The 26,753-nt window shown below is 33.5% G+C and overlaps 3 protein-coding genes across 3 annotated transcripts; all 3 read right to left on the reverse strand.

Moving 5' to 3' along the window:
* Nucleotides 1–320: 320 nt before the first annotated feature.
* Nucleotides 321–895, reverse strand: LOC117172939 (negative elongation factor E-like). The gene is made up of 2 exons (XM_033361242.1): nucleotides 713–895; nucleotides 321–590 (listed from the first exon to the last, which is right to left on the reverse strand). Exon 2 carries the CDS (start codon nucleotides 579–581, stop codon nucleotides 354–356), a length of 228 nt encoding a protein of 75 aa, XP_033217133.1. The 5' UTR covers nucleotides 582–590; nucleotides 713–895; the 3' UTR covers nucleotides 321–353.
* Nucleotides 896–7,291: 6,396 nt separating this feature from the next.
* Nucleotides 7,292–8,717, reverse strand: LOC117173760 (protein TsetseEP-like). Its single transcript, XM_033362399.1, has 3 exons — nucleotides 8,693–8,717; nucleotides 7,639–7,878; nucleotides 7,292–7,470 (listed from the first exon to the last, which is right to left on the reverse strand). The coding sequence occupies exons 1-3, from the start codon at nucleotides 8,715–8,717 to the stop codon at nucleotides 7,292–7,294; spliced, it is 444 nt and encodes a 147-aa protein (XP_033218290.1).
* A 3,191-nt stretch (nucleotides 8,718–11,908) lies between these two features.
* Nucleotides 11,909–13,556, reverse strand: LOC117173761 (farnesol dehydrogenase-like). The gene is made up of 5 exons (XM_033362400.1): nucleotides 13,240–13,556; nucleotides 13,008–13,134; nucleotides 12,723–12,855; nucleotides 12,514–12,642; nucleotides 11,909–12,085 (listed from the first exon to the last, which is right to left on the reverse strand). The coding sequence occupies exons 1-5, from the start codon at nucleotides 13,532–13,534 to the stop codon at nucleotides 11,909–11,911; spliced, it is 861 nt and encodes a 286-aa protein (XP_033218291.1). The 5' UTR covers nucleotides 13,535–13,556.
* Nucleotides 13,557–26,753: the final 13,197 nt, after the last annotated feature.

The raw sequence follows: 26,753 nt of genomic DNA on the forward strand, positions 1-26,753 counted from the left end.
AAAAAAGAACTAATAATTTATTGCCGAATGAGAAAACCAAAATTATTTTGTATCTTCCTTCCTTTAATATTAATGTTTCTTCAAATAATTTTATTTTGTACAGAAAGGTAGAATGTGGAGCGTTAAATTAGATGCAAAAACTAAGCCCCTATTTTGACTTAGCGCCTACAAATATTAACTTGAAAAACTTCAAAGTAGGGTCTATATTTTGACTCGGGTATGTATTTCGAACTATAAACCAAATTTAAATTTTAGAACATCTAAATTCTAATTACTTAAAGGACATCACGATTTAAAAAAAATGGTGGAAGTCATGAATATAAAATAAATTCAATTTACTATCAATACTTCTCTTATTTCAAATTACATTCCATAGATTTTATATTTTCTTCACATGATCTACTGTTACTCGGATCTTCTGTGTCCAAATTGACATCTAGTTCCTGATCCGCATCCAGATCCAGAATTCTACCCAGATCCTGATCCTGATCCAGATCCTGATCCAGATCCCGATCCAGATCCTGATCCTGATCCTGATCCAGATCCAGATCCAGCTCCAGGAGACCAAGCTCCCTGACCATTACATAATTCTGCAAGGGAAATAAAAATAAAAATTAGAATGAAAATGTTTACCACTTGGATTTAAAATCCGTAATTTGCAATCCTTATTTCAGTTCCGAATAATTCGATTTTTAATTTATTTAACACTTACGCATAGAAATGAGCAGAACCAAAAAGGTTAAGAAAAAACTGCCAACAATTGTCTTCATTTTCTTCAATTAAAATAAACTGATCCTTTTCAACTTTCTTGTCTGAATGTAAATTCTTGAAAGCTGCTTATTTATATATGCGTCAACTATTTTTATGCATGCAATTATCCTAATCATGTTCTTTATCGGATGGATTCTTAACAAGCTAAAACAATAAGGAAACATTTGACATTATTTATAACTCGTTGCAGGTACGTAATTAATTTTCCAACGTCTGTGTCGATACCCCAGATGGTAAAATTTAATACAGTGGAAAAAATGATGAATGCTGTTTATTTTTTTCATACATTGTTTAATTATTATACTTGTTGCACTATGATAATTTTCAGCCGGAGATATATTTATAGAAATTATGGAATGATTTATCTAACTGCGACAAGTGAAACATGCAAATGTTTCCTTACTGACTTAGCTTATCACTAAATTATCCGATAGGGGACATCATTATGATAGTCGCATGCACATAACTGATGTACATAATTAGAAAAAAGCGGCTCTCAAGAAATTGATCGTTATTCTGGAAATTTTAAGAGAAGCAGTTTATTTCTAATGGTCAAAATGAGGACGATCGTTGACACATTTTTCTTTACCTTCTTGGTTCTCTTTATATCTATCAGTAAGTATTCTAAAATTTCAAATTTGAAATCGCAATGACATAAATTGTCATCACAATTCATATTATTTTTTTCTTTTCCAGAATTAAGTTCTGAGTTGAGCCCATCAAACAATGGTGAATATACAGAAAGCGATGTAGATACTGAATCATATCTGGACCCGGATCAGGATCTCGTTCAGTATTTGTATCTGTATCTGTTCCGGGATCAGGATCTGGACATGGATCTTCATCAGGATCTGGATCAGGGTCGCCATCTGTATCTGTATATGAATCTGGACCTGGATCTGGGTTAGGATCTAAATCAGGATCTGGATCTTGGCCTAAAGCAGGATCTGGATCTTGGTCTGAAGCAGGATCTGGAACAGGATCTGGATCTTTGTCTGGAGCAGGATCTGGATCAGGATCTCGATCTTCATCTGGAGCAGGACTATGGTCTGGGTCTTGGTTTGGATAAGGGTAGAGTTTTCGATCTGAAAACAAAACTTTCGAAAAGCACTAACTCAAGTGCAGAAAATATGGAATTGATGAAATATAATTTAAAATAAGAAAAGTCGTTATTTCAAATTGCATTTACTTCACTTGCATGCCATTAATCTTTTTTTTCGTATTAGTTGTGATTTCCTAAATAAAACTATGAATTAATACTCATCTGCGTACTCTGGGATGTATTCTTAACAAATTAGAGTTTGAAATTGCTGAAAATTGAACTTGTTTAAAATGTGCAGTTTCCATATCTTATAAAGAGAATTTTTTCTTTTAAATTCTATTTCTAAAGTTTACAGTCGAATCCCTCAAATAATGATCAATACCTAGAATCCTATGTGGATACTGAATCAGCATCTGAATCAGGATTCGAACCTAGATCAGAATCTGGATCTGGACCGGAATCCTAATTAAAACTTAGTTCCGGATCAGGATCCGGATCTGTATCTTTCTGTGAGATTACCGACACAGCGTACACATAAATTACACCTTATTCCGCACTGTTCCCAACTGTGCCCGCGCACGATGTGCGCGTTTTGTGATTTCATTCCGTCAGTGTCGGTGTAACGCGAGGATTAAAGAAAATTCTAAAACTTTCATTTAAGTCTTCTTTTATTATTATTTAAGAGAAAAGTAACACTTTAATGTCTATACAAGAATTAGGAAGAACTATTACGCTCTTATTATTATAACATCCATTTAAATTGTTAAAATTTAACGCATACGATCCAAACATAATATTAAAAATCTTCCCTTTTAGCGCGTACATGCTAATCACACGCACCTCGCTCCTCTCGCAAGTTTGAGCGCGCCTAAGGCGCGCGACAATTGTTTCTCGCGCTTCGCGCTCGATAATACATGTGCCTTGCGCTACGCGCTCGGTCTTTGTGCATAGACTTTTAAAAAATGAAGTCAAAGCATCGAACACAGTAATTTGCTTATTGTGAATTCTCTTTTGTTAAAACTCCTTGGGATTCACTGAACGCATTCTCATCACGTTTCTCGTGCTTCGCAGTCGAGTTTTTCTCTGAAATTTCATAACCTTGGCTGCACTTCTTATCCCCGAAACAGCGCACTACAGGTTGGGCCATGATCCAACCCACACAAGGACTAGCTACGCTCAAGTAAAAAAATCGCAGCCAATCAGCAATACCGAAAAAATATGATTTTGGAAATAAACCAGCTCCACAAAGAAAAAGTGGGCTTAATTTATGCTCCTGAAATTCTCAGCTTCACATTTTTCAAAATTGCCCGAATTATAGTTAAAAAAATATTTGAACGATTGATTGGAACTTGCGTATGCAGTTTGCTGAAATAATTCGTTTTTCGGCAAACAATTCCAAATTTGAAAAATTGTTCCAACGATTTAAAAAAAAAAACAAATTCAAGCAAATTTTTGGGTGGCAAAAGGATTTCTTTCAATTGCTGGTTCATCGGGAAAATTTTTTCATCAAATTTGGACATGTCGAATTTATAAATTGGGCCGTTTGTTCCATAAAAAAATTATTAACAAGAAATTTATAGATCTTTCTTGGAATTACAACTTTTCTCAATTAATTTTTCACGGTTAATCTTTCTTAGCATATAATTTATTGTTAACTCATTTATTTTCATACCTTGCATAATTTCACCTCAAAAAAGAATTTTGAGTTTTTAAACAATTTTTTTCTGATACCAAAATTTTAATTTTTGATTTATCATGAAACATTTAAAAAGTTGTTAAGGCAATCATGCAGGGTTTTCAAAAAGCAACTTTTTTCTTTTAATGACTTTTCATATCGAGCGTTGCTTAGCTTAAAATTTTTACTCTGGTCTATTTCGGGGCAATACAAGAAACAAAATTGCCCTTGTAATATCATAAAAATTAACCTTTTTTGTAAAAGTTAAAAAATAGAAAAATCTCCAGGCTTAATTCTTTCTTAAAAATAATATCATTCATGCGAAAAAATATTACGAAATAATGAAATAGAAATATTAACGTACATTATATAAAAAACGATTTTATTTAAAAATTGAAAAACCTTAACAGTAACCGAATAATTGAAAAAAAAATTTTAAACAATTGTTTGATGCAATCCTTTGAATTAAAATTAAGTTTTTTGTAATTAAATAAGTTAAAAAATAAAAAGGACTAATTGGATAACAAAATTATTCAGAAATGAATATATTTTCCAAAAAATACATAACTAAGCATTTGAAAAGACACTCTTTGTGTTTTTCTAAATTATATAAATGAAAACATATGTTTAAGAAACTAAATAATTAAAAAATAACTAAGAAATTCAAAACTCTGATACAAATTCCGGTCAGTGTGTTATTTTTTTATTTTAGTAGTTATTTTGAGCCTTTTGTTTTTCATGTTTTATATTTCTGGTGTTTCACTGATATATTTTATGTCATGACATAAGGTGATTTTCGACGAAGATTTTTTTCCAGAGTATTAAGTTTTTCAAACTTTTAGTGCAGATCTGTAGAGCTCTTTTTTAGAAGGTCATAATTATTATAAAAAAGTAAAATGCGGCATATGAAACTATACTATGCACAAGCGGGTTCCGTAAACGTCTACTGCGCACTCCCAAGTATCGTACAACTTCACTGCGCAACCCTACGTGCTCTTGAAATTTTCTGCGCAACCTCATGCACTAAATAAGTGTACTGCGCATCCGCATAGAACGTCAAAGTCTACTACGCAATACGATGTATCGTAGAATTGTTATAGGCAGCCCTGCTAGAAAATATTTTAAATTACCCAAATGATGTATTTTTCAAGAAAAGTTGAACCTTTAACCAAAACCATTTTTTATTCAAGAAGACAAAAAAATTGACGCGAATTAATACATAATACTAATTTCTAGCAGCTGTTTGATTTTTAGCTTTCTTTGTTTAATTGCGCTAAGGTTTCATAAATATAATTTGTCAAGGTTTCTCATAAAACAATCCTGCAAATCTTCATAAAACGTTCAAAGTATTAAAATATATTTTTTTTCTAAACTTCTGGAATTTATAAATATCTTTCAAAGTGACGCGAATTGTTCCTAGTCTTTCTCATAAAATAAATTACTTCACAGAGTCGTAATATCTATTTTTAAAATATATTTTCATGATATCACTATTGAAACAAAAAAATATAAATAGCAACAAAATTAAATTAATACAATTTTCAATTAATATTTCTTTTATTTCGAATTATATTTAATACATTTTAGATTTTTTACGTGATCTACTGCTACTAGAATGTTCCTTGTCCAGATGGACATCTAGATCCCCTTCCAGGTCCAGAATTCTACTTAGATCCAGACGCTGATCCTAATAGAGCTTGAGGAATCCAAATCCACGGATCATTACTTAATCCTATTCCAGTCCCTGATTCAGATCCTGATCTAAATTCAGATCCTGTTCCAAATCCAGATCCTGATGCAAACCCAGACCCAGCTCCAGGAACCCCAGCCCCCTGACATAATTCTGCAAAAGAAAAGAATACTTAAAAATTGAAATGGAAACTGTTACTAGTTCGATTTCAGATTCGTAACTCAGAATACCCATTCTCGTTTCTGATAATGAAATTTGTAATTTAATACATACGCATAGAAATGAGGAGAACCAAAAAGGTTAAGAAAAAACTTCCAACCATCATCTTCATTTCCTTTAATTAAATTCAACTGTATCTTTTAATCTTTTCTGTCTGACTGTGAACTTCTTGGAAAGGTTTATTTATATACACATCAGCTATGTAAATTCGTTCAATTATCCTTATCCTCTGCTCTATATAATGGTTTAGTAAGAAGCTAAAACAATAAGAAAACATTTGACATTATTTATCGCTTGTTGCAGTTAGGTAAATAATTTTCTAACGTCTATAACAATACACCAGTTGGTATGTGCATAGTGGGAAAAATAGGTATACTTTTAATTTGTTTCATACTTTGTTTATTTATTATACTTTTTGCACAATGTATAATGATTTGCCTGGAATAGAGTAATAAACATTACAGAATAATTTATCCAACTGCAAGAAGGAAAAAAATACAAATGTTTTCTTATTGTTTAAATTTATCACTAGACCTACAAAGAGGTGACATAATTATGGTAGATGCATGCAGACATATCTGATGTGCATAATTATGAATAAGTGCCTTCCAAGAAATTTATAGTTAGACTAGACATTTTAAAAGAGCATTTTATTTTTAATGAACAAAATGAGAAAGCGTTTTCTTTGCCTTATTATTTCTCTTTATATCTATCCGAAAATATTTCAAATTCTAAAGAGCAACGCCAAAATAGACTGTTTTTAGCCTATTTTGTGGAACTCGCTAGAGACCTGGGCAAAAAATATAAAAATATGTTACAGTTATCAAATTACTCGTCATGTAAAACCAAAGTAAGCACCGCTTTTCGCTTTTAAAAATTTCAAAAAATTACCCTTACTTAGGGGTGAGAAGACCCTAAAAATGAAAATATAGGAAATACCACTAATTATAAAATCATTTTCCACGTCAACTCCTTTTTAATGAAGAAATAAAGTGATTTTACTTGTGTAAGGTTTATTTGATAGAAAAAAATACAATGAAAAATGGGTCTATGATTAGTGGTATTTCTTATTTCTTAGGGGTCTTGTCAATCCCTAAACAGGGACAATTTTTTTAAATTTTCGAAAAACGAAAAGCGATGCTTATTTTGGTTTTCAATTACGAGTAACTTGATACCTGTAAAATATTTTTATATTTTTCCCCAGGTCGCTAAAGAGGTCCAAAAAATAGGCCAACTTTGGCGTCACTCTTTGGAATCAGAATAGTAAGAATTGCCATCCCAATTCTTATTATTCTTTTTTTTGCAGAATTAAATTTAGAGTTGAGTCCAGCACAAAATGGTTAATATGCAGAAAAAGCTAGCTAGTTTATTTTTCAAAATAATTTAAGTGATGATTTTGACCTGAATAAGGATCTAGATCTGAATCTAAATCAGAATTAGGGTTTAGACCTGGATCATGATCAAGATCTCGATCTGTATCTGCATCTTGCTCTGGATCAGAATCAGGATCCGAACTTGAATCTGAATGAAGATTTTTGCCCGGATAAGGATCTCAATCTGTATTTGAATCTGTATATCTCTGGATCAGGATCTAGACATGGATCTTAATTAGGATCTGGATCTAGATCAGGCTTAGGATCTCTATTTGTATCTTTATGCGAATCTTAACCTGTATATGCATCAGGATATAGATCTTAATGTGGTTTAGGATCAGGGTTTTGGATTGTTTCTGAATTTGATTCTGGATCTGAATCTGGGTTTAAATCTGGATCAATATTTCGGGCTACATATAAATCAGGATTTCATACTGGATCAGGATCTCGATCTATATCTATATCAAGATCTGAATCTGGATATGGATCTGAATAAGGATTTTGACCTAAATCAAAGAATCTCAATCTATATTTGTATCTGAATCAGGATCAGGATTTGGATGTGGATCTGAATCAGGATCAGGATCAGAATTTGGATCTGGATCTCCATCTGTAGCTACATGTGAATCTGGACCTGAATCTGGATTAAGTTTGGGGTCTTGGGCTGAGCCTAGATTTGAATCTAGGTAGGGTTTTCGACCTGAAAACAGAACTTCACAAAATATTCAGATCCAGGGCAGAAAATCTAAAATATTTATACTCGCAAAATTTGAATTCGTTAAAGATGTAGAACTTCTGAATCTTAACAAAATAATTTTTTGTTCAGGATTGCAGTTCCTAAAGTTCATAGTCGAGTTCTTGAAATAACTTGATTGATGATTTCGACCTGGATAAGGATCTAGATCTGAATCTGTGTCAGAAATAGGATTTGAAACTGGATCAGGATCAGGATCTGGACTTTCATCTGAATGAGAATTTATACCAGGAACAGAATCTTGATTTGTATTTATATCTGGCTCTGGATCAGGATCTGGACATGCATATGAATTAGGATCTAGATCTAAATCGGGCTCAGGACCTCCATTTGTATCTATATGTGCATCTGAACCTGTATATGAATTAAGATATAGATGTTTGTCTGGATCAGGATCAGAGTCTTGGACTGGATCTGAATTTAAAGCTGTGTAGGGTTCTCGACGTAAAAGAAGAACATCCAAAAAAAGAATAGATCAAGAGCCATTATTTGTTTTATTGTTAAAATAGTGATGGACTAAAAAATCCTACATCTGAATCTGGGTTTATATCTGGATCGACTTCAATCTAGGGATGGATCAAGCTTTCAACCTGGATCAGGATATCGATCGATGACTGTATCTGTATCACGATCTGAATCTGGATCTAAATATGAATTTTATTTCGAATCAGGATCAGGATTTGGATCAGGATCTGGATCAGGATGAGAATCAGGATATGGGTTAGAATCAGGCTCTATATCTGGCTCAGGATCAGGATCTAGATTTGAATCAGGTTTTCAGCCTATATCTGAAACAGCATTTTGATTTGGATCATTACATTGATCTTAGAGTAAATCATTTTAAACCGAAATTAATTGAGTATAACAGTCAACTCTTTTTACCGCTAGTTCCTTCGAAGGAAATAATTCCTGCACTATTTACGAACTATAAGAATTTCAGCACAATTTATTAGAATTTCAACACCACCCAGTTGTTTTGTGTGCACTCGAAGGTCTTTAAAATGCCATCTTCCTTTGCAAGATCATATTTAAATGGGGAAAAAACTCCTGTTTTCAACAGTTTTTCCATTTTCGCTATTTTTTTTTAAATTTCTAGTCAATCCGGCGACCTTGAGACCATTTTGAATCAAGATTTTGGCAATTGATTAGTCACTTCCAGACTTATTACCTGTCAGTACTACGAATTCAGGCATCCAGAGATCTATTTAAAAAAATAATTTAGAACCAAAGTGTAAAGTTGAACTCTAAAGACTAAGTTGCAGAAAAAAATCTGGTCAGGCTGACTTATTAGCATAGCATTCTAGATATTTACCATTGTTTCGAGGTCTTGACTGTGAACTTTAGAATTTAATTTTTAAGAAATAGATTCTCTTTTTACTTTATATATGTTCTCACTTTTGACGAAATTCTAAATTTGAAACTTCCAAACTCTAATTGTCCAAAAATCCTTCACAAAGAATGCAGAAAAATTTCAATATATATTTTTAATAAAATTGTTAGGACATAACAATTTAAACAAAAACAAAATGAGTGGGAACAAAATAAAATAAATGCAATTTCTAATCAGCGCTTCTCTTATTTTGAATTGCATTGCGAAAGTTTTATATTTTCTTTAGATGATCCACTGCTACTCGAATATCCTGTGTCCAGATCGACATCCAAATCCAGTAACATTTCAAGAATTCTACCCAGATCCGGACCCTAATCCTGATCCTGAACCAGATCCAGATCCAGCTCTAGAAGATCAAGCCCACGGACCATTACTTGTTCCTAATCCTGATGCAGATCTAGATCTAGCTACTACCAAACTTCATCCTCATTTTCTTTAATGAAAATCAACTGTTTATTTAAAACTTCCCTGACTACCTGTCAACTTCTTGGAAGCTTCTCATTTATATGCACATCAGCTATGTATATGGATGCAATTATCCTAAACCTGGAATCCATTTGATGGCTTAATAACAAGCTAATACAATAAGGAAACATTTCACATTATTCATAACTTGTCGCATTTAGGTAAGTAATTGTATAACATCTATGACGAAATCCAGGTGAAAAAATTGTACAGAATAAAAAAAGTTAGATGTAGCTTTATTCACTTCATAAATTGTTTATTCATTATAATTTTTGCACTGTATTTTCTATTTTTCATAAAATATAGTCATATACATTAAAGAATGATTTATCAAACTACAAAAAGGAATTTTTTAAAATGTTTCCTTATTGTTTTAGCTCATCACTTAACCATCCGATAGGGAACATAAATAGTATTGTTGCATGTGCATATCGCTGATAAGCGTTATTATAAATATGCGACTGTCAATACATTTATAGTTTGAATGAAAATTAAAAAAAACACAGTTTATTTTAATTGAAAACAAAAAAATAAAGATGGCCAATTGCAGTTTTTCGTTTACCTTCTTGTCTCTTTTTAAATCTATCCATAAGTATTCCAAATTCAAAATTTGCAATAAGAGTGGCCTAAATTGTTATCTAACTTCGTATTTTTTTTTCTTTTGCATAATTAGGTTCTGAGTTGAGTGCACAAAAATAAAGAATACACAAAAGGATATGTAGATACTGAATCAGCATCAGAACCTGGGTCAGAATTTCATTATTTATTATTTGTATCGGTATCTGATTTTGTATCAGGATTTGTAGATGAATCTGGATCAGGATCTGGATTAGGGTCTGGATCAGGATCTCTATTTGCATCTGCGTCTAAATCTAGACCAGAATCTTGATCTTGTTCTGGATCAGGATCTGGATCTGAACCTAGATTAGAGTTTGGGTCTTGGTCTATGTCTGGATCGGTGTCTGACTCTGCATCAAGATCTGGACTTGGATCTGAATGAGGATTTAGACCCAGGTGAGGATGTCAATCTTTATTTGTATTTGAATCTGGCCCTAGATATGGATCTATATCTGAATTAGGATTTAATCCTAAATCAGGATCCGGATCAGAATCTCCATCTGCATCTGTGTGTAAATCTAGATCTATATTTGAATCAGCATCTGGATCTTGTTATGGATCAGGATCTTGATCTGGAGATAGATTTGGGTCAGTGTCTGGATCTTGGCCTATCTCGAGATATGTATCTGGTTCTAGATCAAGATCTGGATTTGGTTCTTAATGAGACTTTAGCCCCAATTAGAATCTCAATCTGTATTCGTATTTGAACGCGACCCTGGAACTGTACCTATATATGAAGTCAGATTATGACCTGCATCAGGACAGATCCGGATCATGATGTGGATCAGGATCTCCACTTGCATCGACGTGTAAATGGACCTACATTGGGAACAGGATCTTGATCTTGTTATGGATCAGGATTTAAAACTTGTTATGGATCAGAATTTAAAACTTGTTATGGATCAGGATCTAGATCTAAACCTGGATCTGGATCGGAGTCTTGGTATTGCTTTGTGTCTGGATCTGTATTTGGCTCTGGATCAGAATCTGGATTTGAGTCTGATTGAGCATTTATACCTACCTCAGGATCTCAATCTGTGTTTTTATTTAAATTTCGGACTGGATCTGGAACTATATCTGAAGTAGGATATGGATTTTGGTCTGAAACAGGATCAGGCTCTGGTTTTGGGCCTGGTTAGAGAGTCTGGTTATTCGTATTTTTAACAAATTAGAGTTTGAAATTTTTAAAATTGAAATGTAGTCATAATGTAGAACTATAATATTTTGGAAGAAGAATTTTTTCTTCCAAATTTAATTTCTAAAGTTCCCACATGAGTTCTCTAAATATTTTTGAATATTCAGAAGGTTATTTAAATACTAAATCAATACCTGAATAAAAATTTGGACATAGGTAACTTAATATTTTGACCTGTATCAATATTTCAATCTGTATGTGTATCTTGCTCTGGTTTAGGATCTGAACTTGGATCTAAAACAGGATGTAGGCCAGGATCTCAATCTGCATTTATCTTTAAATTTGGCCTTCAATCTGGACCTTAATCTAAATCCGAATTTGTACCTAGACCTGAGTCAGAATTTGGACCTGGATCTTAATCAGAATTTGAACCTAAATTAGGATTACAATCTGCATTTGCATCTGTATCTGGCTCTGGATCAGGATCTAGACATGTATCTAAAGCAGTATCTTTATATGGATTTGATCTAGGATCTGGATCTTGATCTGGATCATGATCTGGTATCATGATCGGTAATAATTAAAGTAGAAATTAATATTTTTTCTATAGTCTGTGACGTATTTTTAATAAATTAGAGTTCGGAATTTCCAAAAATTGAATTTGGTTCTAGATTTAAATCAGGATTTGAACCTGGATCAGGATCATGCCTTAAGTCTGAATCAGAACTTTCACCTGGATGAGGATCTATGTTTGGATCTGGCTCTGTATTAGGATCTCAATCTGGATCTGAATCAGTATTAGGACCTGGATCGGGATCAGGATCTGGATCTGGATCTGGTTCTGGACCTTGATCAGAATCGGGATTTAAACATGGATCAAGATCTCGGCCTAGATCTGAATCAAGATTTTGACCAAAATCATGATTTCGATCTTGAAATAGAAAAATTTCAACCTAAAATTAAAGAAATATATCAGTTACCTCTTGTTGGTAATTTTTTCAAATGAAATAATTCCTACACAATTTACCAGAATTGATCAAAACTGTATTTTTCATTCTCACTTGAGTTTATGGTCCTATGGCTTACCAGATAAAAGTTCAGTAATTCTTATTCATTCAGGTAAGATAAGGCTTCCAAGATCAAAGATAATTGAATTAAATTGTTACTGTTCTAAGTATTTTTATTTTTATTTAATAATTCCTATCAATAATTTTTTTCTTGTTTTTATAAAAATTATAGTTTTTTTAAACAATTTTTTTCGTTTCGTCGTAGGTGACCAGGAATGGAAGTAATCGTTAAATCCTTCACCTTGAAAACAATGTAATCCATATTATACAGAGAATTTAAAAAATACATATATTATTTATAAATTATAACTTACTTGGACATGTGAAGGTGTTGACAATGCATAAATTACACCATCTGCAATATCTTCAGGATTAACGTAAGGAGAATTTTCGTAAACTCTACTTGGTGCCATTTCAGTTTTTACTAATCCCGGATGTATACTCTAAAAATTTAACAAAAAATGATTAAATAGGAATTTTTGATGCTATTAAAAATATTTTTATATAACTAATAAAAACTCACTGTAATTTTTATGCTGCTTTGAATGTTTTCTAATTCTGATTCAATGACTTGAGTCATGGCAGTTAAGGCAAACTTACCGGGACTAAGTAAATTATAAAACAGCTCTGGAGAAGGAATATTTTTTCCCAAAGTGCTATTAAATTATGTAAAATTTAAAAAAAATGTTAACACAGCCTTCGGGAATTTTAAATTATTGTGATGTATGTTTAAAAATATTCGATTCATACCTTCCAAACCTTATATTTATTTACAAAAATGATAATTCCTCAATAAGAAACTGATCACCTGTTAATGTTAATAATATGTCCAGCTACATTTTTTTCTTTCATTATTTTTACAGCTTCTCTTGTACAAATAGCTGCTGCAATTACATTTACATCCAAAATTTTCCTATAGTCTTCAGTCGAACTTTCTAAAATTAAAATAGTTTTCAAAATTTTATTTATTGAAGATAAAAACTTGTTTTAGACGTAGCAAAAATACTAAAAATAATTAGATAATTTTTTTAAATTCTCACCAATAATTGGACCAATTGAAAGAACTCCAGCACAATTGATTAGAATATCAACACCACCTAGTTGTATTTTTGTCCAATCGAAGGCTTTCAAAATATCATCTTCTTTCGTAAGATCACATTTAATTGGGGAAAAAACGCATTTTCTGAAAAGTTTGTCAATTTCCTTCATTTTTTCTAAATTTCTAGCCAATCCGACGACCTTGACACCTTTTTTAATCAAAATTTTGGCAATTGATTGGCCTATTCCAGAACTTGCACCTGTCACTATTGCCACTTTATCCACCCAGCGATCCATTTTTAAGAAAAATTTTAGAAGCGAATGTTAAAGCTGAACTCTAAAGACTAACTTCCAATAAAAAATCTGGTCAAGTTGACTTATCAGAACATTATTTATACTTCTGTTGAGTCACTGAGATAAAATAAATTGGAATCATGTAAACACTTTTCAAACCATTTTTAAAAGAACTTCTTGTAGTCAGTCTATCAAATAGTTAAAACAAATTAAAAACAATAATTTTTTATAAACATTAATACAAATTATTTAAATATGATAAATAATATTTTCAACGAATCTGTATTATCATCAGAGCTAGTAACTATCGATTTTTAACATTTATTTTGCATCTAGTCAATAATGGCTTTAAGTATTTTCTGTTATTTGAATAGTTAACTTGACCGATAATTTTGATTTCTATTTTCACGGATTGTGAAATAAAATTTACACTAAACGATTGTAACTACCTCTGATGATAATACAGATTTCTTCAGATTACTCGTATCATAAATACAGATTTTTTAAGTATTTAAACAAATTTGGAAATTTTTTGAATTTGTGGAATCAAGTTTCACCCTAGGGAATACTCTAGAGAGAATGTTTTGCAATAATCTTAACGATTTAGAAAAATGCTAAGCAGACATATTTTTGAAATGTGCTCAAAAACTTTTAAACATGTTATTTATTAAATAAAATTTATTTTATAAAATATTTAAATTATTGCAATTAAAAAAAAAATTTAACGTTTTGTACCATATTTATTTCGAAAAATCTCCTGGTTTTATGCATACTTCAAACTAAAATTATACTATTGAAAAAATATATTTAAAAATAAAACAATTGCTTTCTCTGAAAACTGAAAAGTTACATAAAAATTTAAAGAAAATAATAATTACAAAATGGTGATAAAAACTGTTTTAATTAAAAGCGAAAAAATTTAACAAAGCTAAACAATTAAAAATGTGAAAAATAAACTTGTTTAAGACATTCCTAAAAATAAAATTAGATTCTTTGAATTGAAATTAATTGAAAATTTTAAAAATAAATCATTGATCTTTAAAATTATTAAAAAATTAATGCCATTCACAGAATGGAATGCGAATATTAATCAAATTATAAAAAAATTAAATTCAAATCAAATAAGCAGACCCCTGGGATCTGATTATTTATAATTTCTTTTTTCCACATACAGTTTTTAGCATTTTGAGATTAGGTAATTGTTTCAGGAACAAATTTGAGAAAAAAATTTATTCAATTACTTAAAATAATTACAGACATTGAATCCAATATTTGTAAAATACCCGATTCTAAAGTTGATGAATTTAGATCAAATTGTATGGGGTTGTGAAATTATTTTTAAATAGTCATAATCGAAAAACTTGGTTAAAAAAGAATTCAATGACGGTTTACTACCAAAAAATGTTATTAAAAATCATTCAGAATTAATTATGACTGAATCAAAGAAAGGACGTATTACAGTAGCGATACATAGAAATTTTTATATTAAAAAAATGTTGCAAATATTTTATGATAAAGATAAATTTAACTTGATTCTTAATAATCGCAATAGAGTGCTTATAAGTTGACTTTTAAAATTTTAGGTCGATTGGAAACTGAAAAATGTTTAGATTTTAATACTAATGAACCAGTTATTTCAACAATAGGTTCATCAACTAGAAAATTGAAAGAGTTATTGTGTGAAGTTTAAAAAAGAATTAATATAAATCCCAAAAACCTTAATCAAAAATACTCATGCTGAATAAAGTTCTGAAAAGATTGATTTCAATATTGATTGGATATTGATTTGTAAAAATAATGTTGGTATTTTTCTGAATGCTTCCACTAGCATAAACCCAAAATTAAAATTCACTCTTAATTGTCAGACAAAAACAATAATCAAAATAAGTCTTTTCGAAATATTTTAAATTTCGTATAAATATTTGTTTTTTTTATTAGAATCATTGAAATCTTTAAAAAATCAATGAAATCTTTCAAATCTATCCGAAATCTTTATAAAATCTTGTAAAGCTTTGTATATTTTTTTTATATGTGGGAAATTATTGAAATCTTTATAAAATATCAAAATTGTTTTTGAAATATTTGGTATATTTGTCAATTTTTTAAAATCTTTGTGAAATAATTGAATTCTTTGTCAAATCTTTTCAAACTATCCAACTTTTTTGCAAAGCATTTAAAATGTTTCAAAAATCATTTAAATCTTTGTAAAATATTAAAAATGGTTTTAAAATATTGGATAATATTTATGAAATTGTTTAAATCTTTGCAGAAATATTGGATATAATTGGAAATCTTCTTAATATTTCTGAAACATTTGCGAAATTATTGAAATCTTTGGAAAATCATTTATGACTTCGTGAAATTTTTTAATCTATCCGAAATCTCTATAAAATCTTTGCGAAATATTTGAAATCTTTTTGAACTATTCAAAATCTTTGCGAAATCCTTAAAATCGTTGGGAAATATTTTTGAATTACTTGTTAAATTTTGGAAATTGTTCAAATCTTTGCGAAATATTCGAAATCTTTTGGAAATCATTGAGTTCTTTCTGTAATCTATAAATCTTTGAAATATTTCTTATATATGTTTGAAATTATTGAAATCTTTGGGAAATCTTTGCGATATATTTGAAATATTTTTGAAATCTTTGGTTATATTTGTAAAAATGATTAAAAATTGTCAAATCGTTTGAAAATAATTGAAGTCTGTGTGAAATCTTTTAAATCTGTTAAAAATCTTTGCTACATTTTTTAAGTCTTTGAAAATCATTCTAATCCTTGTAATATCTTTAAGAAATATCTGAAATATTTTTGAAATATTTAGTAATATTTGTGAAATCATTTAAATCTTTGGGAAATCATGGATATCTTTGTAACATATTTAAATTATATTTAAAATCTTTTCGAAATATTTATAACCTTGTATATCTTTGGGAAATTATTAAAATTTTTCTAAAATAATTGGAAATATTTGCAAAGAAACCTTTGTATGTTTGGAAATATTTTTGGAATATTTAGTAAGATTTGTGAAATTATTGAAATTCTTGAAAATTCATTGATGTCTTTATAAAATCTTTCAAATCTATCCAAAACTTTTGCGAAATATTTTAAATCTTTGTGAAATATTTGATATCTTTAGAAAATCATTGAAATCTTTCCGAAATATTTGAAAACTGTGGTATCTTTGAGAAATCATCATCTTATTAGTTTTCAATCATATTAGTACTAATTTTTCATTACTGATTAATAATTCACATAATTAAATTTAAATCGAAATCAAAACGAGGTTGTAAACATCTGTATCCATAGAAATGGTGTATTTCACAATAGAAAAATTAATTATATACATCTTTTTTATTTCAACATTGTCTTATATTTATTAGTATTACTTAATCAAATATTTACTTATCAGCAGCCTATTTTTCTATTTTCTCTCTCGCATTTAAAAGTAGAAGCAGATCGTAATAACAAAGAATTCTCATAAACTCCACCAAACGTCTATTTGTAAAACGATTTTCACCGAAATCACCATCGGGATTACCCATAACAGGTTAAAGTCAATTATTGAACTAAGCATTGGTTTTTATGATTTTTTCTTACAATAAAATGTTGAAATGATAAATAAAAATCTTTTGTTCATTATCTCCAGTTTTCTAGAATAATACTAATATTATTATTATGAATAAATATGCATTATAATTTATTACTATACTATTTTTATTTTAAGTTTCTTTTTAATATAGGAAGTTTATGTTATATTGATAACAAAAGAATGATCTTCAAATGAAACATATTATATTTTAGAAGCTATTCATTAAATTGTTTAAACTATTTCCTGTATGAAGTTAGATTAATTTTAATTATTTAAAAAAACGTTTAATGAACGAAGAAGGAATTATTGAAGAAATAACTTATTGAAATTTTTTATTTAATAAATTTGATCAGTTATCAATATTACGAACATTTTATCCTTATTGTTTGTTTATACATACACTCCAGCTTAATGATTATTGCCAACCCTGAGCGAAATTGTTTAAATTAAAAAGTTTTAAATCCCTGTCAAATATTCATGTATTTAAAAAATACCATCGTGGTTTCAAATTTTGAGACAACACCTTTCAAATGAAATTGGCTACGTTAAAAAAATTGAAGTTTTTACATTAAAGAAACAATCTTTTTCCCCATTTTTTTGCTCACAAAAATGTGTGTCATTTTTTAAGGAACTTGCAGATTAAAACAAAATGAAATATATGAGTATTTAAATTTTCTTCCACATGAGTCCACGATGACATTTTTTTAACTGAGCCGTTTGAATGTTATGTCAACTCTTTTGAAAAAAAAATACTTTTTTCAACGCTCTCGAGGATTCACCGCGCATTTCAAATAAATAATTAGTTACGAATTGAAAGCAATGTACCACAATATTAGAATGTGTTCACAAAAATTCTTGGGACCTGGTTTCTTTGGGAAATTTTTCTTAAATCTTTGCTTGCGAAATCTTTTTTATTCGTTGAAATCATTGAATTATTTGAAATCTGTAATTAGTAAAAAAAGTCTTCTAAAATGTTTTGAAACCTTTTTAAATCTTCCAAATGTTTTAAAATCTTTGACATCTGGTGAACTGTAACCTTTTCAAAATCTTTGAAACCCTTTACATCTTTTCAAGGTTTAAAAATCTTTGTGAAATTGTTATGAAATATTCAACATCTGATAAACGCGCCTTTATAAAATGTTCAAAATCCTTTTAAATATTTTCAAATCTTTGAAACATTTTGAAATCTTTATTAATGTTTTGTAATATGATGTATACTCAAAAACCGAGTGGGAACCTCTTGAAAATTCCGTTATATGGCCATGGCTCATTCTAATAGACTTTTTTATTCTAGACGTCGGCAGTGCGCACGAGCCGAAATTTTACGTCATTTCCGTCTTTTTCGAACAGTTTTGTGTCGACATGTATGAAAAATATTGTAACAGGGATTTTTAAGGTAGAACATTTTTAAGTCTATTTGAAAAAAAACGGTGAAAAAAGTGCAGAGTGCGGCGACCATGGTCATTATTTGCATCTGTTGGTACCTCTCATCTTCTAACAAAAGCTAAAAAATTCGGCGAAACTCACGGATGATGATATTCCATGTGCAAAAAAAGAAAATATTAATTATAATACTTTGTCCGGATTTTTTAACATTTTTTTGAAGACAACACATGTTAACAAATGTCAAATATCACAAAAAATACATACTTTAACATTCTATAGTAGCGGAGACGAAATTTTCAAGGTCGCTGAACACCCGGCTTATAAGAATAATTCGCCGCTTCGTACCTCTCATCATTTGAATCTCAGATTTATCGTTGCAATTTTTATAATCCTACCAATTACAATTTTCGTTGCACAAATCGAAGTACAAAACGATTCTGAAACTTTTCAAACGTCAAATATCACTCACGTACCGTTACATTAGTGAAAACCCACTCCAATTTTTAAGAAAGTACTTAATGCACGTCCCGAATGTATTTATGAACAATTTTAATGTTGTGTTATATATTTTTTTAATTCGTAACTAATTATTTATTTGAAATGCGCGGAGAATCTTCTGAGTCTCGAAGACTTTGACCAATCGGCACAAGATCTCGAGAGCGGGAGATTTGGAAACCGAATTAAAATTGCCTATATAGTACTTTTTTGCATTACACAAATGCAAGACGGGTTGCATTGTATGCTAGAGTTAATATAATTATATTACCTATGACTATATAGTAAACGTCCTTACTGTATATATATATATATATATATATATGTGTGTGTGTGTGTGTGTGTGTGTGTGTGTATTATATAGTTCGGCTTTGATTCCTCTAGAATCAAACCGAAGGGCCTATGACAAAACCACCGAACGCGTCCTCGGGTTGCGGATAGAGGGTCCATGCATCAAGGGTTTCTGCCTAATATGGTTACAAAAATAAATGGGCAGTCGCGGGCAAATGTACAGGCGTGGTTTCGAAGGAATTAACCCCCAAGCGGAGGTGTGAAAACCGTGCCCAAAGCTGAATGGCACCTGGGTGAGGTGTCTAGAACGGTGAATCTGGCATACCGGGCGACCTCTCAGAGTACGTAGCCATATCCTTGCATGCGGAATTCTACAAGGATGGACCAACCCCTTTCCCTAGCTGCTCGTGGGAACAACAATGACAACACCAAACATAGATGTAGTAAATGCGGTTCAAAACAACAGAACGCACAGGGCTCCCGACAATAGGTCGGCGAACAATGCCGACCACTCTAGAGCTGGGGGAGCTAATGAAAATGGATTCAATGCGATGGATCGGCGGGATCTCGCGACCTTTGGGTGGACGGAGCGACTAAATCACGACTTGCTAGAGTACTACGATGCGAGTGTGACCCCTGAACGGGATTACATGGCACGGCTGCATGCTCTGTGGTGCAAGAAACACCCGGAGCTATCGCACTTTTCGCAGCAACGTCTGCGAAACCATGCTGAACTACTCCGTAAAAGGGGCTATATAAGCGGAACGCCTACTCTACCACAGCTAGCACAAGCCGGCAACAAAGAAAAAGAGGCGACACTAAGACCAACCGCGGGCAGGCATCCAATAGATGAAGAGCGATGCTTTACGACCCGGAGAAACATCAACACCAAGGTTTCTCTCAAGCCTAAAGATCTGGCTAAAATGGATGACGAGCTTCGTGGACATTTTTCCGGTGAATCCGACCTCTGGGCTATCAATTATTGTGTGTATAATGCTGCGAGAGCTTTGGCCGATGCAAACCGTAAAACAAAACCAACGGCTGATCATAAGACCAAAAGACGAATGCATCAACTTTCAATAAACATAGGTTAGGCAAGAAAGTACGCGTCCCGCATTCAGTGTGCGATTGACAACATCACATCTGGCAGGAATTTTACCGCCAAGGTTCGAAAGTTCACGTGCGAACTCCGGACCCGTTATCACACACTTAACAACTCAAAGCTGCTGACCATCAGGCAGCATATGGTTGAGAGAATACGGATACTATCTGACGCTAAGAGAAGTCTAGAGGGGAGGGAGAGGTGGATCAGAGAAAATCAACAGTTTCTCCCTGACCCATCTCGACTCTTCCAAGACCCTGCGGTTACTGTCGAACACCCACCCAAACCAGAGGAGGTCGAAGTATTTTGGAGAGAAGTATAAGAAGTGCAGAATAGATTTTAATAAGACTCGGAAAATATAAATATCTTCAAGGAGTTATGTGTTGCCCTCATAATACCTGATAAAGAATGCCCACTCATCACTACCGAGGAGGTGATAAAAGTATTAAGAGGAATGAAGAAGTATTCCGCAACGGGACCAGATTATATCAAAACCTTCTGGTGGAAGAAGTTTTCTTCAACCCATCAGCATTTGACCCTTATTTTAACCTCATATTTGAAGTCGGAAGAGCCGATTCCGGAGTGGTTGGTGGAAGGGCGCACAATACTCTTGCCGAAAATAGGAAACTTAGCTGACACGAAGAATTACAGGCCAATAACTTGTCTGAGCACACTTTATAAGATATTCACAGCTATCCTAAATGATAGGATTGTTCAGGCAATTGAACCTGTGTGGCAAGAAATGTATGAACAACGAGGCTCAAAGAAAGGCGCAGCCGGATGTCGGGAGAACCTGCTAATTGATAAATGTGTCTGTAAAGATGTATCACTCTGCCGGCATGACTTATCGATCACCTGGATTGATTATCGGAAAGCTTTTGATTCGACCTTCCATAGACTTATCATCTGTCTTTTGGAAATCTCAAAGGTTCATCCGCAAATAGTTAAGTGCATAGATAAATTGATGCCGCTTTGGAAAACCAGATTTACTATCTCATCTGGAAAAAATCGTGTGACAACTAACAAGGTCACCTTTCAGAGAGGTGTCTTTCAGGGCGGCACCCTGAGCCCACTCCTCTTTTGCCTTACATTATTGCCACTATCTCTAACACTTCGCTATTTCGACGGGTACTTGTGCGGCAAACCTGCAGATCGAAAGTACAAGGTCACTAATGTATTTTACATGGACGATCTTAAGATCTATGCTAAAAACAAAGAGCAACTACATCTAGCTCTAGGGATTGTCAAACGATATACTAAGGAAATTGGAATGGAATTTGGGTTAGAAAAATGCGCCAAGGTTTATTTGAAGCGAGGAAAACCTAATGGCATCCCTGAAGATCCTCAGCTCGTCGATAGAAGCGCTATACGACACATTTGCGCTGGAGAGACTTATACATACCTGGGCGTGCCACAGAGTCACATTCAGGATGTGACATCTATAAAGGATACTCTCCTAAGCAGATACAAAAGTCTCATCCGACAGATTTGGTCTTCCGAACTGTCGGCGAGGAACAAAGTATCTGCAACGAACTTGCTTGCCGTCCTGGTAGTACTCTATTCATTTGGAGTAGTTCCATGGACGAAGAACGAGCTCAGATCCCTTGATATCGGGACAAGAAAGGTTATGCACATGAACAAAAGCATGCATCTTAAGTCTTCCGTTCCGCGACTGTACATCTCACGTCGTCAAGGTGGTCGCGGAATATTGAGTCTTGAATATCTTCACAACAGGATTATTCTGGGTACAGCACATAGATTTGCAAATGGAAGAGACCCTCTTCTTACAATGGTCAGGAATCACGAAGAAGTGGGCAAAGGAGCGTTTCTGTACAAAGCAGCGGAGGAGGCTGCTGAAACACTCGGACTTGACTTCAGCATTAGAGGTGAGCAAAATGCATCAAATCTTATCTATCTCGAGTACTCACTCCTGAAAGCCCGGATTAAAAAAGCACAAGAGAAAAACATTCGGGAACAGCTACTCGATAAGAGGATGCACGGTATCTTCCACAGAAATGTGAAGGATCAGTCAATGTATTGTGAGCTAACGTTTGCTTTCCTTAAATCGCCCGGATTGAAGTCTGGTACGGAGGGTTTCATTTTTGCATGCCAAGACGGTGTCATTTCCACCTTAACATACCGTCGCCACATTTCAAACCAAGACTTTACTGATGATAGCTGCAGGGCATGCCATGCGCACCCCAAGCATTTAGTTCACATACTATCTAGTTATCCAACTCACGCGGGATCGACCTACATTCTAAGTCACAATGCGGCACTGAGAGTTCTTTATAACCATCTCTGTCATTCTTACGGCATTAACCTTAATATCGCTCCTTTAAATGCTCCTAGGGAAATCGAGTCAATTGTCGAGAATGGGAAGTGCTGCATATACTGGAACTTTATATTCTCGACAATTGATTCTGTTGCTCACTTGAGGCCTGACATATGGTTCTTCTTGACTTCGAGAAGCGGACCATGTTCGTTATCGAATTTTCGGCACCAGCTGACAAAAACATCATAACCAAGGATAATGAAAAGAAAGAGAGGTATCAAGATCTTATCAGAGAGTTACAACAATTATACCCGGAATATTCTGTTAAACTAATCGTCCTTATCATCAACGCTCTTAGAGGTGCTAAGCTTTCACTTGCTAATGACCTAAAAAGCATCCCTGCGTGTCAAGAATATGCCAAAACGCTCGCGGGAAAAATGCAGAAGGTGGTAGTCCTTGTTTCGCTCCGTGTTCTTAGGGTGCATGAGGCTTTTGCTGGATCGTCGTATTAATTCCTTTACAGACTGTAGCCACCTATCTCACGGTCGTGAGACGTGGTTGTGGCTCAAATTTTAACGCGATTTCGCTGTGAGCGGGTGCAATTTTCCAGATTAGCACCCGCTCCCGGCGAAATCCTGCGGTTGTCATACCTGGTCGAGCACAGATTATTAGGCGCTGGCATAGGACAGAATCCTCAATAGGAATGGCCTATTGCCGTCAATATCCTTTGGCGGTCTAGGTATTGTCACTAGACCGTTCCGATCCGTCATCAGACTGGGGTTTATAATAAATTAAATATAAAAACTCAACTAATTCCTGTAAACTTTTGTTTGTTATGTTCATTAGGCATTCTTGGGACCGGCTGGCCATAACACCACACCACCCCCCACCCATACACACACAAACACTCAACATCCACATATTCGCGACTGGGTAGTTGTGAAGCCGATTTCTTAAAGCGCGCACTACGTATAGTAGGTGCGCCGGTCTAAGTGTTGCTTCGCGAATGTGGCGCATGTGAGTGAAGTGATGAGGCAAACAAACTTAAGTGTGCCTTCACACGTTTAGTTGCTCACAATAGTCGGGAATCTAGGTGCGTAATCTATGGCCTAGGCGCCAATTCTGTACTCGGCGTCATCGACTCTCACTCTCTGTTCAACAATCATACGGCCTACCTAAAAATAATTATGTATAAGTAAACGACGCCAGGAGACGAGAAAAGAAATAATCGTGGAAAATTTGATATTCGATTGGGCGTAGTACTTGAGATCCAATCTGGAGAAACAGGCTTTTAAAGGAATAGTCGTGGAGCGAGCCATTCCGGCAGTATAAATTAGTTTAGGCGTAAAGCCTCAATTCAGGAAAATTTATCTGAATTGGGTCGTGGTTGAGTGCTTATTATTATCGACAAGTATGATCGTCCAAGATGGCGGCAACCTTTAATGACCTTTCTTGTCAGGAATGGAGCGCCATGTTGTAAGGTCGTTAGAACGGCTAGTCTTAGGGAACTAGTTGGGGCGTAGGATTTTCGGCCTATGTGGCGGGAAGCTCACTCGTGTACGACAATCCAAATGGTGGTAGCCTCAAATGACTTTACAGGTCATTCATATACCACAATTTTGGAAGGTCGTTATTCACTGTCGGACGATAAAACAGTCCTGTAAGATTATGTTTTATTGTTTTTCTTTTACGGGATCATATAGTTGTGGTGTAAGGCATCCAATGCCATTTAAATAAATCATTAATTTGTTCTCCGTAAAATCTGAGATTTATTCGAAGAAGTATTCTGTTTTCTGGCTCAATTCCTTCTAACCCTATCCATCTCTGTGTTGGCCTAGTGGGGAGTTAAATAAATCATAATGGGTAGGAATCATTAAAAATCATCCTAGTATCCATTTGATCGTTTAGGGGTGTTCATTCATTTGATAAACGATCTGACGCCCTTCAGGCAATTTAGTAACTCTCATTTGTTTTAAAACATAAATAATTGGCCTAGCAATGGCCAATAACCTGGCACCCTAAAATCTCAAATAGTTATTCGCCAGAGCTCAGCTAATATTTAAGGAAAATTTATAAATTTGTTGATTGGCTAAAATTCTAGCCAATAATTAGCCTATTAGAAAGCTAAGGTTGTAGTATGTATGTATGCATGTATGTATGCATATGTATGTATGTATGTATGCATGTATGCATATATGCATGTGTGTATGTATGTAAGTAGAATAGCTAGGGGGTTTTTGGGAACACACAACATAGTTCTAGCTGTCACCAACAGATTGAGCCACAAGCCAGTTTCCAGCATTCAGTAACTCCTCAGTCGGTAAGGTAGACCCCTGCCACGGTTCTACCATCTATGTAGTTCAGGCTGGAGCCGACAGATAACGCCACTAGTTTACCAGCTATGTAGCTCAAGCAGTAACCAGCGGATGGCGCCCTTGAGGGACAGGGATTCCCCAAAGTTTTGGAAGCTTCTGAAAAGATCTAGGCGATTCTTGAGGCTTCTAGAAAGTTTGGTCTTAGATTACCATTTGACTTGGATCGAGGATTCTCCAGAGTTCTCGAAACTTCTAGAAAGTTCAGTATCGTATATGTAATACTCATATATTTTGCTATCTGCCTACACCTTGCAACAAGTGGCTAGGGGGGGGGGGCTTCTCGAGGCTTCTTTTAAGATCTAGGCGCTTCTCAAAACTTCTAAAGAGATCTAAGCTTCTAGAAATATCTCAAATCTTCTCGAGCTTTTTATAAAGATCTCGAAGCTTCTCGAAGTTTCTGGAAAGATCTCAAGGCTTTAAGAAAGAGCAATGCGATTCTCGAAGCTTCCAAAAAGATGTAGGTGATACTCGGAGCTTCTAGAAAGTTCGGCAAAATAGTACTATATATGTAATATTTGTATACATTGCTAACTGTCTATAGTTTACACTAAGCACCTAGGGGAGGGCGTGGGTGGTTTCTCGAAGCTTCCAGAAACTTTGACCTCATTTTACCTTTTATGTAATACTCGTATGTATTGCTAACTGCCCATACTTTACACTAAAATATTAAAAAACAAGTATAGATATATATTTCTGTCTCATACAGAACTTTCGCAGGATTACATTTTCAAATTTCGCGTGCGATCTCTAGAAGCGGTTTCTAAAATTTTCAAGAATCGCCTAGCTCACTTAGGCCAACTATCCTTCTAGAAAGTCACGAGAACTCTGTGGAATCCCCGATCCAAGTTAAACTTGAATATCGCTGTCTGTATTGCAGGGTTCGAGCTCCTTCTTCTTGCTTCCATCAAAACTAGGTAAATAGGCATTTTATCTATGGGTTCTATTCATATAGATATCATATTCCTATATTGCTAGCCACCTGAGAGGTTTCTGGCCAACAATAACTCACTCAGCGCAGAGTACGTTTACAGCATTGCTTGTGCGTCGCCAACCGCGGGAGGAAGTATATGAAGTTAGTACTCCTTTCCTGGAAGTTCCTGGAAGCTTCGAGAAATCCTCTTGCCCTCTTAGGCAAACTGCGTATAGTTCGGTACGATTTTCCTGCGCATGCACAATGTTGCTAAAGTTCTGTGTGAGGCAGAAATATAGTATGTAATCTATTTTTAATCATATATTGTGAAGTATAGGCAGTTAGCTATATATGGGGCATTATTCCTCAACTGCCCCAACTCAAAAAGTCATGTTTTTCGATTATCTCTAAATTCTGGGAATATGTTCGCCTAACCAACAGTAGTTAATCCACAAACTTATAGACCAGGATTAACAACCCTCCCCAAGTGAGGGGGGTTGAATTTTCAACCCCAATGCCTGCAGGGGTAGTTTCAAACGCCTGTAACTTCCTTTCTAATTACGCGATTTAAAACTTTTATGAGGGTTTTGGAAAGTGCTTTTTACACGCTTTCATCCTATTTGATTATTTATAACAAAAAAAAAGGTTTAAACAATTTTTTCAATAAATAAATTGTTTATTTAACTTTTTTCGCCATTTAGGCATCTACGATTTTTTTTAAATAGTCTCAAAAGAAAGCTTGACTTTTTTACTATGAAAAATGTCTAATAAGAAAATGGATAAATTGAAATTCATTG

Source organism: Belonocnema kinseyi, chromosome 5, assembly GCF_010883055.1.
Source record: "Belonocnema kinseyi isolate 2016_QV_RU_SX_M_011 chromosome 5, B_treatae_v1, whole genome shotgun sequence".
Taxonomy (NCBI): domain Eukaryota; kingdom Metazoa; phylum Arthropoda; class Insecta; order Hymenoptera; family Cynipidae; genus Belonocnema; species Belonocnema kinseyi.

Coding starts and splice junctions, on each gene's coding strand:
- LOC117172939 (XM_033361242.1), bottom strand. CDS start 581: ATGGTCAGGGAGCTTGGTCTCCTGGAGCTGGATCTGGATCTGGATCAG.
- LOC117173760 (XM_033362399.1), bottom strand. CDS start 8,717: ATGCCTGAATTCGTAGTACTGACAG. Junction 7,879..8,692: donor TGAATTCGTAGTACTGACAG/GTAATAAGTCTG, acceptor ATTCATATACAG/GTTCAGATGCACATATAGAT. Junction 7,471..7,638: donor AGGTCGAAATCATCAATCAA/GTTATTTCAAGA, acceptor TTCTGTTTTCAG/GTCGAAAACCCTACCTAGAT.
- LOC117173761 (XM_033362400.1), bottom strand. CDS start 13,534: ATGGATCGCTGGGTGGATAAAGTGGCAATAGTGACAGGTGCAAGTTCT. Junction 13,135..13,239: donor TTCAATTGGTCCAATTATTG/GTGAGAATTTAA, acceptor TTTTAATTTTAG/AAAGTTCGACTGAAGACTAT. Junction 12,086..12,513: donor CAACACCTTCACATGTCCAA/GTAAGTTATAAT, acceptor CTTTAATTTTAG/GTTGAAATTTTTCTATTTCA.